Raw genomic sequence first — 20,388 nt, 5'->3', positions numbered from 1 at the left:
ATCTAAATGGTCTCAATGAGTTTCTGCTCATCAGATTTTGGCATTGTGCATATATTACAACCTTAGTCAAAGCTGTGAAAAGGAGTAGGGAGAGTTAGACTGTTGATGCTTTACAAATATGGTCTGGTCTAGTGCAATCTGACAATCAACCTTTTTTATTTGAAAATGTGAAAACTCAAATTTTTATCATATAAATACAAAGGTCTCAGAAATTTTACTTCTATATGCCTGAAATTTTTTTGTATCCAGCCAGGAATCTATCTTCATATTAGATTTTGCTTTTTTAGCTTTGTCTGTATTTCAGAAACACAAGCAATCAATTTAAAAAATGTACTTCAAAAAGCTAGGTGAATTAGTAATGCCTTTTAATCAGGCAATCCTTTAATATTAAAATTAAAGTTGTAAAATATGATAAACTCAAATATTTCAGGTTCCTGGAATATGCCAACGCACAAAAGAGAAACTATAAAGCATAATAAGTATATTATACAGTATACTGGAAGGTGAAGAAATAGAGCACAGCAAAGGATCAGAAGTTCTGGCATGCCAGGACGGGGGTGTTAGGGATTTTAAATATGGTGGCCACAGTAGAACTCATTGAGAAGGTTAACGCTTTCGCAAAAATTTACAGAAAGCAAAATAGTCAAGCAGTTACCTGCTGGCGTATCATTAGAGCAGACAGAAAAGCTAATGTAAAGAAAGGTCCTATGGTGGGAGTGTCTGAAATGTTTGAAAAACACCAAGGAGGCCAGAGTGGCTGCAGAAGAGACTCTACAATGTAGATTATCTACCATGTGGATATCAAGCAGAAACCCTGGTGGCGTAGTGGTTTAAGTGCTACAGCTGCTAACCAAGAGGTTGGCAGTTCAAATCGGCCAGGCATTCCCTGGAAACTCTATGGGCAGTTCTACTCTGTCCAATAGGGTCACTATGAGTAGGAATCGACTTGACGGCAGTGGGTTTGTTTTTTTGGATATCAAGCAGAAAACTTTTATCCTTAAGGTGGTACCCTATCTTGGAAATCACTCATTAATTTCCTATTAAATAAAAATATAAGCAGTACTAAGTTTCTGCTTGGGATGATAAAAACTTTTATGGATAGTTTACAAAACACAGTAAATGTAACTGATGTCACTGAATTGTAGAATTCAAAATGGTTACAATGGCAAATTTTTATTATATTTATTTTGCAATGAGACTAGAATTATGACATCTCAATTTTTCCCTAGACCTAAGTTACATTCACCTTATTTCGTTGTTAAGTGCCTCTGAGTTGATTCCAACTCATAGCAACCCTACAGGACAGAGTAGAACTGCCCCACAGGATTTCCAAGGAGCAGCTGGTGGATTCGAACTGCCGACCTTTTAGTTAGCGACCTGAGCTCTTAACCACTTTGCCACCAGGGCGCCCTATTATTTCAGCCATTGTAAAATTCTAGATGTTCATTATTTTTGTACAATTCTATTTCATAACACCTTAACTGCAATTCTAGATTAACATTGACCATTAAGTTCTGTTTCTGAAATTAACAGTCACAGGCCATTTGTTTAAAAGAGTAGCAGAATTACACTTAGAAACTATCAAGGTAAACGTGTTTTAACTCCTCAAATAAAGCACATTGTCCCTCCCCATTGAGGCCTCTGCACTTGGAGGTCTCTTTGCCAGGCATTCTCTATTAACTCCTACTCGTACTTCAGGCCTCCATTTAGAAGTCCTGTCTTAAAGGACTTCCTTGACCCACCAAAGCACCTACACCAAGTGGTATTGTAAATTTAAAGGACAGGGTCCATTCTATTTGCTGTGGAGTCCATAGCACCTAAGTGGCATGTGTTTACTCAGTAAATCCTAGAAGGTTAATAAATTTTAGATGCAGTTCAGGAAGAAAGGCAATTCCTCATTTTCCCGATACATAAAGTGAAAGTCAGAACCTGAAACTTTTTTTTTTTTGCCTACAGCCACATAAAAACTGATCAAAACACAGTTGGTGTGGGGCCTGAAAAAGCACCAGATGACTTGAGAATCCACAAATTCAACAATTATACTACTGAAAATGGCATAAAATTTTGGGCAATTTCATCTGAATATAACCCAGGCAAATGTATTAATAGACATTTTTGAATTTTTATCCTACTAAAAACCCATCATTTTAGAGTGCTTTTAAGGACTAGTCTTTCACACATAAAATTACTTGCCAAGACTTCTTTACACAATTCTGCATGTTTTAGCCTACATGGCATCTCCTAAAAGTTACAAACCAGTTTATAAAGTTGTCTTCCTATCCATAAAATATCTTAGAATAAGCATCCTTAGGGTAAAATTCTAGTTATTTAATTGTGGGTAACTTAAAATTGCAAATTTTCTCTTACAGGTAAACAATGCAAATTATGACCTAACATCGTAATTTACTTCAAATTAACTGGACAGTACCAGGTAGCTGCATGAAGATATTTCAAGTTTCAGTGACACAGATTGGAGATGTGCTCAAAAACAATTTCTTCAGTATATAAGTCTGAGAAACCATAAATTACAAGTAATGGGAAAGAAAGGTTGGGTCAGTTTCAATAAATTTGATTTTCCCATTAGCTACAGGCATCAAGATCCTCTTTCACAAATTGTGTGTGTGTTTGAGTTACACAATGCACCCCTCTGACTTAAATCTTTCATTTTTATTTTTTTCATGGTTTTGTTTCTTAATTTCTTACATTTTAAAAATCCTGCCCTCCAAAAAATTTTTCAAAACTCCAAAAAAAAAAAAAAAAAAACCGATTTTGGAAAGTATGAGAACAACTATTTGTAAGCAGATATTCAAAGTCTAACATACTCTACCTATATTTTTAACATTGGCCTTAAGAAAATCCCATCTTAAACTCCTAAGGCTAGATTGACAGTAAAAGTTATTTTTATATTAATGTAGAATGTAAAGAATATTCAGAATTGTAAAGAATGTGTTCATACAAATTATTAAATGTCCAAAAATACCTAAGACTTACCCCCCTTGATGTACAGAACTCCTTTCTGCCATTTGAAATCAGGCCCAAATACATACAGCTAAAGACTCTACATATAAAGAACAGCACACAGAACGACAGTACGCAGAATTTTAGAAAGGTTTTATAGAAAGCATTCAGGTTGCGTGAAGTGTAACTGTACCATACCATCTTCTAAAAGATTTGTAGAAAATTCCACTGAAGCAATTTTCTTCATGTGATTAAGTAGCTATATGTAATCTACTTTTTCCAATGTACCTCAAAATCCTGATCAACTTATTAACAAGAGAGCTAACTAAGAATACCAAGAAACTCTCAGGCAAACAAAAACTCCAGTTATAAACCTCCTATGTAACTACTACAGCTTCATTAAGCTATTTTAGGTCCCTGAGGTTAGTATCGTTGTTGTATGCTGTCCATTGTCTCAGTGACCCTATAAGACAGTCATATTGCCCCATAGGGTTTCCTAAGCTGTAATCTTTATGGGAGCAGATTGTCAGGTCTTTCCTCTCGTGGAGCTGCTGGTGGGTTCCAACCACCAACTTTTCAGTTAGCATCCCAGTGCTTAACCATTGTACCACCAGGGCTCCTTCAGTTAGTATAAACAAACAAAAACCCACTGCCATCAAGTCACAGCACTATGAGTCTGACTCATAGCTACGCTATACGACAGTGTAAAACAGCCCCATAGGGTTTACAAGGAACAGCTGGTGAATTCGAACAGTTGATCTTTTTTTTCTTAGCAGCCGAGCTCTTATAGTGGTTAGTAATCAGCTCACACCCAGAAATCAGAAAGCCTGAGTTTATGTTCCCACCTTCCCCACTTACTAGTTTACACTGTTGATTTTTAGGCAAGCTACTTAACTCCTCTTAATCAGAAAAACTGAAGATCTGAAAAAAAAAAAAAAACTAGGAAAATACCTACCAAAACCAACCAAACCCATTGCCATCAAGTCAATTCCAACTCATAAAGACCCTGTAGGACAGAGTACAACTGCCCCATGGGGTTTCCAAGATTGGAATCTTTATGGTAGCAGACTGCCATATCTTTCTCCTGCAGAGCAGATGGTCAGTTCAAACTGGTCTTTGTTAGCAGCTGCGTGCTTTAACCACTGCACCACCAGGGTTCCTTAGGAGAATACCCACCTACCTCAAGGGTAAACTGATTAATCACATCATCTGTATAAAGCACTAATAAGCACAGTGCCTGGAAAACATTAAACACTAAATAAAAGTTAGCCAATTACTGAGACAAGTAATCAGAATAAAGAAAAAATTATTACCAACAAGATACAATTGAAAAATTTCTCAATGCATACTTTTAACTTCTAAAAATCTGGAAAACATCTCACCTCCAAAGGTATCTCCTGCACATACTTTACCTTATGTCTATATGCAGTATAGGTTTTCTGTAAACATTTTGTAGATCTATACAAATGTGTATGTATGAAGATCTCTATGAAAATCTAACATAACTGAAAGAACCTGCTGACTACGAACTTCAGCACTGTACCACGTATACTTGGGTAAGATCCACAAAAAGTAGGTTAAAATAACTTGCCTATTAGTGGAAAAAAAAAATGCACTCCCCACCTGCCTTCCAAATTATTGTTCTCATTCAAATGGATGGGTGGGTATGGAAATAGCATTAAGTATGTGTGGTAAACTGATACTTAAACACAAGGCACAACAGAAGGACAATTATGACATAAAATACAAAAACTTGGGATTTTATTATCAATCATAAAAACAGTGAGTTTTAGAAGCAGAATGAATTGGGAACAGTTGGAAAAACGTAAATATTAAACTAAGTATTAAGTTATACAAGAGCATTAGTGTTCTCTTCAAATGTGACAACGGTATTACGGTCATTAAGACAATGTTCTTTATGCACAGAAAGATAAAGCATGTAAGACAAAATGTAAATGAACATTAAGCCTACTTGGAGTGAGCCTACATTGACTATACCAGTGTTTCAACTTTCCTGTTTGTTCTGTGTTCCTTAAATGTAAATCTCAACTATTCTGTCAACTCAGGAGAGTCAAATTTGCCACGGAACAGCTCATTTTTGGATAAATATCACTTCCGTGGTTAAGCATTCTGACATCTTTATTTATAAGGAAATTATTTTCTTTAAAGTGTTGCAACTTTCTATTGTGTCTCAAGAAGATACAGCCAAGTGATTATTTAAACAAGTACTTTAAAATACAGCATTTGCAAACACAATCAAGTATTTATCTAGATGGTTATTTTCAACTCACTTTATCTGTTTTAAAGGCTAAGATTCCACTGATTTTTTTTTTTTTAAACATTTTTTACTCAAAGCATCTGCCATTTGGTCAACTAAGTAAATCAATATGAAGCTATTTATTTTCCCTAGCCTACAGTGGTGGCAACAGGTTTGCTTTTTGGACAGTGGTTCTTATCCATATATGAAAATGGGCAAGTGTACAGTCAAATGACTGCGGGAGCAACTTTTTTATCTTCCTCATTTCACGACAGAATATAAAGGCCATCACTAACATATCACTTTTTAGAAAATTTGCTACAAGCGTAAGCCAGTCAAATTCTGTAAACTGTTATCTTTTCTAACAATTACTAGTAAGCTCTTTAAAATTAAAAAAGCATGGCGGGGGGGGGACTAGAACTTTCCAATAATTTTCAAACCTAAGTAACAAAGCTTAGAGTCGTACTATAGAATACCAATTTATACTCAGTAATTAACAGTAAACATACTACTTAAGTTATGAAAAAATAAGCCCTGTATCATTAGATTCTACAGGGAGAGTTGGATGAGAAAGGATGTTTACCGAATCTGAAAGTATCCCTAATATTAACCAAATCAAAACTGACATCACTGATCATGTGCCTCTGAGAGGCCCCAAGAAGGACAATTACATAGAATTTCAGCTAAAATGTATAATCTGATTCTAATGAAGCATTAAACGAACATAAGACTAAGAACCGTTCCAGATCAAGGTATACTAAAGTGCAACGACAACGACATAAACCTAAGGATCTCAGACGGGATACCAATTTATTGCTATAAAGGGCACTGCATTACTAGAACAATAACAAAATTAGCACATGGACTGCAGATTATTCTATTAGTGTTAAATTTTCTGAGTTCAATAAGTGAACTGTGTTTGTATTAGTGCTAGTTATAATTACTTATTAGTATTGAAGGGCACGAACCCAATCACCTATGGTTCAGGAAATAAAAGTGCATATATAATGTATGTATGTAAAGCATACATGGCAAAATTTTAAAAACTAGTCAGTTTGTTTAAAGTGGAATTGGGAATTTGCATTATTCTTACAACTTTCCTGTACATTTAAAAATCTCATTTCAAAATACTGTTTAAAACGCATTATAAAAATTGCTTAAAATGTCAGTTTGTAACCCTTAAAAGTTACAAACCCTCCGATTTGTTATTCTACCCTTAACAAAGCAGATGAAACCACCTGATTCCCTGCGACTGGCATACGATTTGAGTCTTAAACTCCACTAATCTATAATCTAAATGAACAAGTTTAAGCACTTTCTCACCTACTGACATTTCCCAATTACCAGAACCACAAAACATTAAAAAAAATTCACTTAACTGCTACACAATAGCCAAAACTGATAGCCAGGAGACATGCCGAATGATGGAATTAAAGCAAATGTACAGATAATACAGGAAAGTTATTTTGCTGGCAACAGCCTCAAAATTGTTTAAACTCTCTCCTACAACAGTCTGTTTAATATTTTCATGATATTTTACATGGTAGTCATTTTTGACATTTAAGTTTTATGAAATTTAGAATACTCAGAATATTTCCTAAATATCATTCCTGGTAAGATTCTGTTTATAATTGGAAAGAGCCAATTCTTTGATAACAGGCATTAGCTGGAAAAATCACTCTAAAATTACAATTGGTTTTAGTTGTACTTGATTTTAAAACTGTCAAGGGCAAAAAAAAAAAAAAAAAAACTGCCAAAGGCTATTAAAGAAATAGGAGATTAAAACACAAAAATGAGGATGTGAGTTTAGAATGGGTCTAGTGAAAAAGAAATGAATTGAAACTTGACTACAGAAATAACTAGAATGATCCTTTGTGAGAACAGGCCATTCTCCATCCCCTAAATAAGTTTCACTGTGTATACAAAATAAGCAGTATTTAAATGGATTTGTTAGCTAATAATCTAAAAATATGAAGACAGTATTCTTATGTCGCAAAGGAAGGAGTTAGCAATCACTAAAAGCTGCATTAATTCTTATAAGCCACATTCTCCAGCCTAAATCCATTCTGTAGCAGCTTGGGGCTTCCTCAGAGGCTGACTCATGCCCAGCAACTATCTGTTTTTTGCTATGGAGTTGCTAAAAGCAAACTCTGGCTTGACATTTGTGATTATTTGTGTTTAAAAAAAAAAAAAGAAAGAAAGAAAAAGCTTATGGAGCCAGAAGACAGGTTTGAAACCCAGGAATAAACTGAGTAAGTAACTGTCAAAATAGGCTAAAATGACAATGCTAATGTTGACTGTTGACCCAAGAAAGTTATCACAGTCAAGGCTAGCAAGCACATAATTATTTCTTGATTATATACTGACCTATAAATCATAACAGAACAAATCACTAAAGAACAAGTCAGGAGCCTGATGAGTTTATTGCTTTTACTGTATATGGAATATTCTGTTGGGTATGAGATATATGGACAGCGATAAGGTTTGATTACTGTCTTCTAATGGCCTAATTCACAAAACTGCCTGCCTATTCTTAAAAACATTTAGGAAACAGATTCAACATGTCCATCCTTTAGAGACTGAATAAACAAAAAACCAAACCCGATCCCAACTCACAGCAACCCTATACGGCAGAGTAGAACTGCCCCATACGGTTTTCTAGGCTGTAAATCTTTTATGCAAGCTAACTGCCACATCTTTCTCCCATAGAGTGGGTTCTATCCCCTGACCTTTTGGTTAGCATTCTGAGTGCTAACTGGAAAGCTTGTGTGTTTTAAAAGCTTCTCAAGTAATCTTAAAGCAGTGAAGCTTATGAACTTTGGCTCCAAAAGGTAACAATCTTTTTATTCATGTACAAATAAGGGGACAAACTAATCAAATTTATCTTACCTTTCAGCTCTAAAATTCTGGTATAAATAACGCCCACTTTGGCTTTAAGTATGTACTATTTGAAATATTTATAGTTTGGTTAGTGAAACTTCAACACAACCATCATGATGAAGTGACACCTACCCTTTCCCCAATTCCAATATTAAAAAGTTGTAGAAACTGTCACAATAAATCATCTCTCATATACAAATACCTGGACAGAGGAAGAGTGTATATTAATATCATCAGTGTGTTAGAGTTAAAATTCTCCATTAAAAAAGGTTGTAACTGAACATTCCTAAATAAATTTTACACATCACATGATCAGAAGTATCAGGATACTTAAAAAAGCTTTCGGACCTTATTTCTTATCTTTGGACATGACATTTCAATTATTATACCAAAATAGTATTTTAATCCTGTCTTTAACGGAAACTTCTTTGTCCTTAAAACTACCACTTAACCACATTTTCAAACGGAAAATATTCCTCTGAGATCTCTTGCATACAAAATGACACTTACCCCAAGTTATGGTTCCCTGAATCTTAGAAAAGCAGGTGAGTTCCTCAATAAGTTGTACTGGAAGCAATACTGACTATTCAAATTGCCACAGATTTTGAGGTGTGGGAGGAAAATTCTATAGATTCCAATCTATTATGCCATTATACTACTAAGCAACTATTTATTGTCTGCTATGGAGTTGCTGAAAGCAAGTATTTAGCAGTAAAATTTAAGGTTTAAAAAGCAAATTATGCACAAGTTAAATGCATTCTTGTCCATATTTATTTAAAGTACAGCTTTTAACAGATACCACTGGTAGTACTTTGGACATCTTTATTTCCTTGAAGTGCCTTGAGCTAGACTCATTCAGAGAATAACTGTTTCAAAATTGAAAGGACACATTAAATAAAAGAAAAACAATGAACACATTAGAAAATATCTGAGTTTCTGACTTTCAAAGGTCTGTTTCAAGGGAATCGATTGATTCCCACCTGGTTCCTGTAAGCTTAAATTAGAACCAAAGAGTCTGAGCATCCTAAACGGCTTTTGGAATTAATTCTATTTCCAAATATGGAGGTTTCTAACCCCGTAATATGGTGAAAGGCTTGAGTGTGCTCATGTTTATTCATGAATGCCATGCTGGGGCTTATCTTTAATTATACATCTTGGTATAGGGGAGGGGGGATTGTATACCAAAATGATCCCCTAAGAGCTTAATGACCACAAAACCAGAAAACTAAGAATTGTATGTCATTCCATAAAGGTCCAAAAATTTTAGACTAAAATACTACACACAGGAAAACTTCAAACCGCATGAGCCAATAGTTCTGTTTCATAACTACTTTCAGAATGTATTTTTAGTATAAACCTAGAGATGCCCCCCTTTCTGTTTAACAATTTCAGAACATATCATATCTTGCTGTATCACAAAAGAGTAGATTATCAAGAAGCTGGATTAAAAATTTAAGATTCTTTAGAGAGGAAATAAAATTACATTTTTCCCAATAAAAGTTTATCATGACTGGAAAGATTATAGTCTGCTTTCTAAAGTTGAAAAATATTAAATATAAGCACAAGATCTGCTTACAAATAAGATAGCTACATTTCATATAAAAGAATTACCTAGAAGATATAAAGATTAGAAAACAATTTCTTTAAAGACATTTTATATTTAAGTGACTATATCCTTTTGCAGTTTTAGTGCAAAATGTCTTGGATAAAAAGAAAAAGCCCCAAGGGAGAAAATGTATAGGCCATGTTAGTGAAAGTAACAACAGACACTTCTTCTACAATAATGGAAAGGGAAATAGATGGGATAAGACAATTCCACAAAACTAAAATCTAAGTTTACTACTTTATAATAGTAAACATGCAAATATCTACTTTGCTTTTCAAAAAGTATTTAATTATTCAAATCAGTTACTCAGTTCTGTTTGCAAATAATTCCTGTTGGTTTCTTTTACATCCCTACTCCACGTTTATACATGCATTTAAGAAACTGTAGATTAAAAAAAGCATATTGTGTTTTAGAGTAAAATCTGAATAATCACACAGACATGGACCAACATTTATTACAAACAGGAAAAGAGCAGGTCTATAAGAAAAGAGTACAGATGTTTAAAAAGAAAAAAAGGCTACAAGCTGAAGTATAGAAAAGATAGTCAAAATTTGTGATAATGCAATAATTTTATCTATATATTAAAATCACATTGCTCAATATATACAAAACATGATAATACAGTGTTTTAAACTGCTATTTAAAGATATTAAAACATTGTATAACAGTGTAGAAATTTATTTCAATTTAGGTCACTCATGTTGCATCCTGAGTTCACTTCCATTTCCCAAGAAGAAAGGTTATTTTGAAAACAGAAATGTATACTTCACAATCCATTATCTATAAAGAAAAACCAAGTATAGAGAAAGAATTCACGTTTTTAAAAACTTTTAAATAAGAAGCAATCAATTCTCTATATACTTTTATTAAAGAATTACAGCTTTAATAGACAGCAAGATACATTGTGGCTATTATCAGCAGCGTTACCATCTTCATTTTTCCTTCAGCTACCAATAAAAAACATCATCTTTCAGGAAGAAAATCTCATATCAATGTGGCTCAATTCAACATAAATTACTTTTAACAATAAAATAATATAGCTCATGTATCTGTCACACTGATTACCTACCTACATACATGAAAAGCTACAGGAACCACAGGAGGGGAAAAAATGAAAGTATGCAGCAATACTGTATGTAAATTTTATTTTGTAACAGTTATTGACCCTTTGGAGCATTCTAGAAAGTGTTTTTTTTAAAGAGTATTATGGCTCTGATTGGGGTACCTCACTTAACCCTAGTGCTTAAAAACTAGCATTTCTTAAATTCACAAATATACTACACTGCATTTAAGGCATTCATATACCAACTAAGTGGCTGGAAATGTATTAAAATGTTGCCTCTCCTTAAAAACTAGGCAAAAGCAAAAGTATTTTCATATCATAACAATTACATTTAGTCTCTATGCTTTGTAACTATATCATTTTAGAACAAATGTTTGCTTTTATGATACTGTTAAGTCATGTGATGCAGCATTTCTGAAATACAAGAATAATGCAATACACTTCAAGCACTTGAGGCAAAATGTGATCTCCTACGTAACATACACTTTTAAAATTTGGCCTAGATTATTTTGAAATTATATTTTTGTAACACATAAGGGTTGGTCCTAATTGCTCTTTCACTAGAACAAGAGAATTTTACCTCTAACAACTTCCATGCTGTAGCAAAAAGGTAATGAATTTAGGATGACATTTTTAACATTCAAATTTTGCACAGGTAGCTAGGTATTGCTAAACACTCACTGGTATGAGAAAAGGTAATACAGTGGAAAATATTAACAATATCAAACTACTGTCATTAACTTCTTTCCTAAGTAATTATATACTCTCATTTTCAATCGCTATTTCAAGCTTAGAAACAAAAAATTAAAAAACTGCTCTCCTTTTTGGCTGTTTTGTATTTTAGATTTTACAAGAAGAAATTTTTCATCAGGGAAACAAATTATCTTTATTATAGATGTATTTACTTTTTTTCTATTAGGAAAAAACTAAATGTATTTGGAGTCATACAAGTTGGTTTAACTAAATGTAAATAAGTGAAACACTAGTCTTCCCACCACGAAGTACTGAGTTACAACAATGTATTAGAAAAACTTTATTCTTGAAAGTGCAAACAAGATGTTATGTAAACACTGTTAGCATTACTTTCAATGTAAAGACATTCTTATCATCACTTCAGATTTTTAAAAAGTATTGTAAATAGGTTATATATCTTCTCCAGGAATATTAAAGGTCACACCGTATGATATGACCAAAGAAAACTTCAGCCTTTCACAGAAGTATCACAAAATACAAAATGTGAGAAAAAAACAAAGAGCAAACCAGAAAAGTGAAAAACACAACTCAAGATACTCATTTCTGATACCAGCACTCAATTTTACATCTTACTTCCTAAATCAGGAATAGAAATTAAAAAAAAAAAAAAACACATATATATTCTTTACCATTTTTTTATCAATAAATGTTTTATACATAATACATTATTTGCATGTATATGAGATATAACTACAAACATTACCAACTAAATAAATTAGGCAACTCTGGTAGCAACTCTTAAATATATAAAATGAGCCTGTTATTTAGACAACTTTCAGCCCCTTGGAATATCACCTGGTCTTTTCCTCTTTTTAGAATGCAGCTTGTATCTTATAGCTAGAATATGGGAGAAACAGACTCACTGTGTTTTTAATCACAGAATGGAATATCTAAATGCCAATTTCAATTTAACTTATGATATAATAAAATGCATGGATAATGCTTGAATATTTAAGAAACGGAAAACAAATTTTTAAAACTCAAAGTACTAACACTTCACTATATAAAAATGATTATGTACCAATTATGTTCATTTCTGATGAGTTCACATATAAGCTAACGTGGCTTGTAAAGTCAAAATTGGAATGCAGACCAGGTTCACGTGATCCAGGATCCTTGCTTTAAAAGCAGCACTGGCTTCAGCATACTTCAGCTAGGCCTATTCACTCACCTGTTGAAATTTCATGTCGGTCTACTATGATGATTTAATTATACTAAGGCAAGAAATGATCCCAGAGGATAATCGATGAAAACTTTAGGATATGGTCACAGGCCAAAAGTACAACCAGACTCCACATAGGTACAATCTCTCACACATACAAACACACATACCACATACACAACCACACATATAACTGAACACACACACAATGTTCCTATAAATTTCCCCCCACAAAGTAATACAATGGAAACTACAGCACAAATGCAATGAGTACACTGTAGCCTCACTTTAAATCTGTTGTTGCTTAGGTCCATTCTGAGGGACACATCACAGGCGGACTGTGTTGTGCTGAAGTCCATTCAGTACTGCTGGTGACTAAAGCCCTCTGAATGGGTCCAAAACAGACCCACACATTATCAAATTTCAACTACGGTGGAAAATGTTAGGAGGAGGCTGCAGTGTACTTGACTATGTTGAGAATTTATATTATAAAATTAATATTCAAAAGAAGAATACTGCATAAGTATAAAGAAATGGCTATCATTTTCAGCTTAATGTGGATATAAATTATTCCCACCTCACCTTTCCACCCCATTCCTGAAAACTGTTATGACAACACTGATGTCAATTCTTACCGACACATTAACACTTTTTTAATCATCTTGACTGCTAACTCCGGTCTTCAAAAATGTAAATTTTCCTTCTAATCATAATCAAGAATGGGGTCCTTACTCTTTAAAGTAAATATGTCTGACTTCAAATTTCAAGAGAGTTTAAAAAGAAAATAAATAAATATCATTGGGTAAATTATGATTACATAGGCTTGAGTCACACAAACTTATTCCTGGCATAACGTAAGCTTTATCCTAGAGAAAAACTTTTCTTTAAATTATTGAAGTGCTTACATTTATTGACAAACCAAGCAATTCACAAAATTAAAATCTAAATTTTTTTTCTTAAAAATATTTCATTTTACCAGACACTCAAAATACCCTATGAAACTAAGATAATATGTCTGTATTGTCATATAATCCCATTCATATTAGTTTGTAAGTAGGAACAAAAAGAAAAATGAGTTCTAAATAAATGACACAGGAGGCAATAAATTGACACATGACAAGTAAATAAAAGGCTAAAGCACTCCAATACCATTGAAACTGTTTTAATGTTGTTGCAACTCCAAAATGCAACAATCATCAGCTTGTAAAAGACCCAAATTTCAAAATTCATTTTAATTACTCCTTCATACCTATTTTACAAAATAAAGGCAAGAGACATTTAAATCCTCCTTGTCCTAGTTGTACTATGTTCCTAACTTGTTTTCTATCACTATAGTGTATGCTTCAATTCCCACCAGATGCTATATAAGAAAAAATAAAATAAATAAAATATTAACCTCTGCTTCAATGTACAGTTTCCAGAATCTGCCAGAACTGGGGAACTGGGCAACAAGGCGTTCATAGGTCTTCCGTGCTTTGTCTATAGGTTGATTCTAAAATTGAAAACCAATAAACAGCATTTACAATATAAGGATTACGAAAATTTTACTGCAGAACCAAGTAGTGTGATTGGACCCATAGAGAACAAAATGTAATCCTATATCACTAAACCTGTGCCTCTCGAATGAGAATGCTCCAAGCGTCAAGGTCATATGGATTCTCTTCTAATTTCTTTTCAGCTTTCTTCACCTTCTCTGGGACATATTCAGCTGCCTGGAAAAAAATTAATAAATAACAAACCAAAGTTACTGTTTTTGTTTCTTTAAAATCTCAAGCCTAACTTAATGCAAGCATAATATATCAGTCCCAGGATGCAATGCCACAATACAGAGCATAAAATGTCTTTTATAAATCAGGCCCGTGTTTTTTGGAACCCATGTATACTTTATCAGAAGTCACTTACATAAAAAATAAAATCAAGTGATCACATACTTAAAATTTTTTTCTTTACTTAAATAAACCCATCTTTTAAATACTGTAGTAGGAGTTCTCAAGCTCTGTGGGCTCAGAAACTCCTTTACACACTACAATGGAGGACTACAAAGAGTTTTTGTTTATGTGAGTTATATGAAAATTTATATTAAAAATTAAAATTAAGAAAATTTATTCATTCACTCACAATAAGCTTATTGCATGTTAACATATTTTTATGAAAAAAATCCTGTGAGAAAAACGTCTTTGTTTTACATGTTTGCAAATCTCTTTACTGCCTGATTTTAAAAAAGGCAGCTGGATTCCCATATCTGCTTCTGCACTTAATTTGCTATGATACCATATAGCAGCGAAAAAATTCTACTGTACACTCAGAATAAAAGTGAAGGCAAGAAAAGTCTTAGATTATGAAATACTTTGAACTCACAGATCCCCTAAATGTCACAGGAACCCTCAGGGGTCCCTGAACCACAGTTTGAGAAACACTGCTGTAGAACATTTAATCCTGAACCACAAAAGCAAGTGCGTGAAATAACATGGAAATTTAATTGACATAAAGTAAAAAAAAAAATCACAGATGATACATAAGCCAAAACCCAGTGCCATCGAGTCGATTCTGACTCATAGCGACCCTATAGGACAGAGTAGAACTGCTCCATACAGTTTCCAAGGAGTGCCAATGATATATTAAAATTAAAAGAAGGCTGCAATGAAAGAGATGAAAAAGAACAAACTAAAATGCTTTTAATGGTCATGATTTATAGGGTTTTTTTTTTCCTTTTTACCTTTCAATATTTCCCAAATTCCTTAATATTAAGAGCATTTAAATTTTTATTACAAAAATGTAACCTAAAAAACACCTTATGCCATCTAAGGCATAAATACAAGTACTATTTCTTAAATTGTCATTCAGAATTTTGTACCACAATAAGAAAGTGATGCTCAAATAAGTCAGATAAATGGTAATTTATACAAAACTAAAAAACCAAACCCATTGCTGTTGAGTTGATTCTGACTCATATCGCCCCTATAAGATGGACTAGAACTGGCCTCATAGGGTTTCCAAGCGCTGACCTTTTGGTTGGCAGCTGTAGCTCTTAACCACTACACCACCCGGGTTTCCAAATTTATACAAACTTTTATTTTTTGCAGGACTTCTCTAAATCTGTAATATGGCAAGACATACCGGTAACATTCAAGAGGGATGCTGCCCCTCACTTTTTTTTTAAATGGCAGTTAATATTATGAAACAATTCTGTAAAAACACCATTTGGAAAAACTGAGAAAAGTTATGTTTAGAGAAAAAAAATTATCTGGGAGAAATAAACTTTTTTTGGAATAAACTAGCTTGTCAATCCTCCCTAAGTACCACTGGTAAGTGTACATTTAGAAAGAAAAATGTTTTAAAAAACTACTGCAATTTTCAATCAAAATTATTACGTTTTACTAATATAGAAGAGTTTCGTAAACAGCTTGCTCAAAAAACAACAGGAAAAAAACGTTTAATGAAGGAGGACTACTGGCTCCACCACATAGTACTAAAACCTATAAAGTGATACAGAATAAAAAACTTTGGTAATGGTGACAAACCAATAAATGAAGCAGGGGGGTTCAGAAAGAGTAATATACAGAAAATTAGCAAATAAAGGTGGCATTCCATATCAGATAGTGGATTATTCAATAAATGGTGTTAAGTATATTAACTATATAGTCACTTGGGGAAAAAAAAGTTGAATTCCTACTTTACTCTTTCTCCCAAAGTAAGTTTCAGATAGATCGAAGATTTTAAACATTAAAAACAAAAGTACAAGAACACACACGGTGAAATTTAGCATGGGAAAGGCTCTTCAGAAGTCTTTGAAAAAACTAAATAAAAAGTTTAAATTTGTGCATGAGGAAAGTATCATAACTAAAGTCAAATGACAAACAAAAAACATCTCCAATACATGACACAGGACTAAGTTTATTAATAGAAATTCCAGTCAATAATGAGACTAGCAATTCAAAAAGAAAATGGGCAAAGTTTAGTTAGCACAAAAGGAAATACAACTTTTAAACACTCATAAGAAATGCAAAAGTTTTATAATTAACATTGCATTGGCAAGGATATGAAGAAACACGACATTCTCACACTAGTGGTAGGGGCCAGCAGCAATACTGATTAAAATTTAAAATGAACTTCTGACCCTGAATTCCACTTCTAAAACCTTGTGCACATGTACACAAAGATGTACACTGAAGGGTAGTTAGCTGCTAGGCTACTTGTATAGTTGCATAAAACTGGAAAATACATAAAAAGACTAGTTAAATTATGAAGTTTATAGTCATTAAAAAGAACATTCTGTTGTGATCCACAGGATTTTCATTGGCCATTTTTAGGACATAGATGGCCAGGCCTTTCTTCCTACTCTATTAGTCTGGAAGTGCCTCTGAAACCTGTCCACCATGCGTGACCCTACTAGTATTTGAAATACAGGTGGCACAGCTTCCAGCATCACAGCAACACACAAGCCACCACAGTATGACAAACTGACAAACTTTTACAACTAGAATATTCCTTAGAAACTAAGATGGCAAGGGTTCGGGTTGCTAACTTTGGACACCTCATCAGGAAAGACCAATCATTAGAAAAAGACATCACGTTTGGTAAAGCAGAGGGCCAACACAGATGAGGAAAATCCTCAATGAGACAGACTGAATAGCCACAAACTATGGACTCAAACATACCAACAATTGTGAAGATGGCTGTGAGCCGGAGCTGACTCGATGACAACTAGCAATGAAAAGAGTAAGGAAGAGCAGACCTGTAAGCAGTAACATGAAACAATCTCTACAGAAAAAAGTGGGGGCAGACAGGGGAGACATACACACACCCCCCCATCTAGATCGCATTTAAAATAAGTGACTGCTTCTTTGTAGGAGTGTTGATATACAGAGAAACTTACTTTATACTGTATATTCTACTCTTCTGTATATATAAAACTGATAAAACCAAACCCATTGCCATCAAGTCGATTCTGACTCACGGGAATCCTACACAAGAGAGTACAAGTGCCCAAGGACCATAGTGTTTCCAAGGCTGTAATCTTTATGGAAGCAGACTGCCGTATCTTTCTCCCAAAGAGTAGCTGGTGGGTTCGAACTGCTGACTGGTTAGCAGTCAAGAGCTTAACCACTGCGCCACCAGAGCTCTAAAACTGATAACAAGAAACTAACTTTAAATCAGGAACTAAAAACAGCTAATCCATACTTGAGTCGGAAACCCTGGTGGCATAGTGAAGTGCTATGGCTGCTAACCAAAAGGTCAGCAGTTCAAATCCACCAGGCACTCCCTGGAAACTCTACAGGGCAGTTCCACTCTGTCCTATAGGGTCACTAAGAGTCGGAATCGACTGGACAGCAGTGGGTTTGGTTTTTTATACCTGAGTTACTTTTATTCAGTTACAACAATTCATGTTTCAAATAAGTCTGTTGAGAGGGTAGTAAATCATTTGAGACCCGTTGTGAAAATTAACCTCCCAAATTAGTTAATGTATATCATAATCTGTAAAAAACACTAAGAAAGTAAGAAGACAGTATCTTCTATTTGGCCAAGCATAATCACAGAAAGGACCCTGGTGGAGTAGTGGTTAAAAACTTGGCTGTTAACCAAAAAGTCAGCAGTTCAAATCCACAAGCCACTTCCTTGGAAACGCTATGGGGCAACTTTACTCTGTCCTATAGGGTTGCTATGAATCGGAACCGATTGGATGGCACCTAACAACTATCACAGAAAAACATTTCCTTACTAAATAAAATAAGCAAGCCCTTTAGTGATTCTCAATCCTGGCTGCACATTAGAACCACCTAGACATAACACCAAAAAAAAAAAAGCCATCCAGTCAGTTCCAACTCATAGCAACCTAACAGGACAGAGTAGAAATGCCCCATAGGGTTTCAAGGAGCAGCTGGTAGATTTGACCTGCTGACCTTTTGGTTAGCAGCCAGCTCTCAACCACTATGCCACCAGGACTCCCTAGGGGTGAAGGGATTTTTAAAGATGGTCAAGTCCCATCAGTTTAAAAATAAAAACCCTCCAGGTGGCTCCAATCCGCAGCCTAGGTTGAAAACCATGGCTCTCCAGGGGTTCCTAATCTTTTCTGGTGCCACAGACCCTTTTTGCAGCCTGGTGAAGCCTACAGCCCCTTTCTCAGAATGTTTTTAAATACATAAACTATACAGGGTTTCAAAGAAAACCAATTACTGTATGCCTAAATATAATTATCAAAATGTTTTTAAAACAAGTTTTATACAGTAATATATAATACATTAAATAATGAGATCTATTATCAAGTCTACTAATGTGTGTAAACAACATTCTGATTATTAGTGCCCAAGTCACAGACGCTGCTAACACTAATGTGGTCTCTTGCCTACATTTATAATTGAAGGAAATGCTCAACTTTAGTTAAAGATTAGTGAAAATAAAGAATATTTTCTCCATCCAAGTTCATGTAACCCGCAAAATTCTACCTATAGATACCTGGGGAGACAGGTTCCCATGGACTCAGCAAGTCCCACAGAGGATGCTGGAGTTCAAATTTAAAAAAATAACTCCTGATGAAAAACGGACCGTGGTGATGGTTGCACTACACTATGAATGTAATCAATGCCACTGAATTGTATACTTAAAAGCGGCAAATCTTGTTATATACATTTTACCAAAAAAAAGTGATAAGCATTTTTAATCCTTTCTTGTTATTAACAGCAGATTATTAGCCCTATTTAAAAATAAATATAATTTCATGAATCTGCCCAAAGTCCAGTTAGAATTTCAGAACCATGGCTCAGTTCTTCTGATAACATCAGTATTGTTCTTAGGTGCAGCAGAGTCGGTTCTGACTCACAGGAAGCCTATGTGCAAAAGAACGAGACACTGCCTGGTCCTGCATCATTCTCACAATTGTTGCTATGTTTGAGCCCGCTGTTGCGGCGCCTGTGTCAATCCATCACATTGAAGGTCTTCCTCTTTTTCGCTGACCCTCTACTTTACCAAGCATGATGTCCTTCTCCTGGGGCTGGTCCCTGCTAACCTGTCCAAAGTACATGAGACAAAGTCTTGCTGCTAGTAACCTCGCTTCTAAGGAGCATTCTGGCTGCGCTTCTTCCACCTGTTTGTTCTTTTGGCAGTCCATGGTACATTTAATATTCTTCACCAACACCATCATTCAAACACATCAATTCTTCTTTGGTCTTCCTTTTCCATTGTCCAGCTTTCCCATGCATATGAGGCGAATGAAAATACCATGGCTTGGATCAGGCACAGCTTAGTGCTCAAAATGACATCTTTGCTTTTTAACACTTTAAAGAGGCAAATCTGCCCAAGCAATACATTGTTTAATTTCTTGACCGCTGCTTCCATGGGCGTAGACTGTGGATCCATTCAAAATGAAATCCTTGACAACTTCATTATTTTCTTCATTTATCATGACTTTGCTTACTGATCCAGTTGCGTGGGTTTTTGTTTTATGTTGATGTGTAATCCATACTGAAGGCTGTGGTCTTTGATCTTAATCAGTAAGTGCCTCAAGTCCTCTTCATTTTCAGCAAGCAAGGCTGTGTCATCTGCCTATCGCAAGGTGTTAATGAGCCTTCCTCCAATCCCGATGCCCAGTTCTTCACACAGTCCAGTTCTTGGGTTATTTGCTCAGCATACAGACTGAATAAATGTGAAAGGATATAACACCGATGCACACCTTTCCTGCTTTTAAACCATGCAGTATCCTCTTGTTCTGTTCG

General features: G+C 34.6%; 1 protein-coding gene across 1 annotated transcript in view; it reads right to left on the bottom strand.

Moving 5' to 3' along the window:
* The window catches only part of CSTF3 (cleavage stimulation factor subunit 3), an 84,221-nt gene that overhangs the window by 50,047 nt on the left and 13,786 nt on the right, over positions 1-20,388 (bottom strand). Inside the window, exons 2-3 of the mRNA XM_003412294.4 lie at positions 14,290-14,391; positions 14,076-14,171 (exon numbers count right to left, since the gene is read on the bottom strand). Of these exons, the coding sequence (XP_003412342.1) occupies positions 14,076-14,171; positions 14,290-14,391 (198 nt within the window). The remainder of the gene's footprint in view (positions 1-14,075; positions 14,172-14,289; positions 14,392-20,388) is intronic.

Source organism: Loxodonta africana, chromosome 7 (assembly GCF_030014295.1).
Source record: "Loxodonta africana isolate mLoxAfr1 chromosome 7, mLoxAfr1.hap2, whole genome shotgun sequence".
In the NCBI taxonomy this organism is placed as follows: domain Eukaryota; kingdom Metazoa; phylum Chordata; class Mammalia; order Proboscidea; family Elephantidae; genus Loxodonta; species Loxodonta africana.
This window is presented reverse-complemented; position numbering and strand designations above follow the sequence as displayed.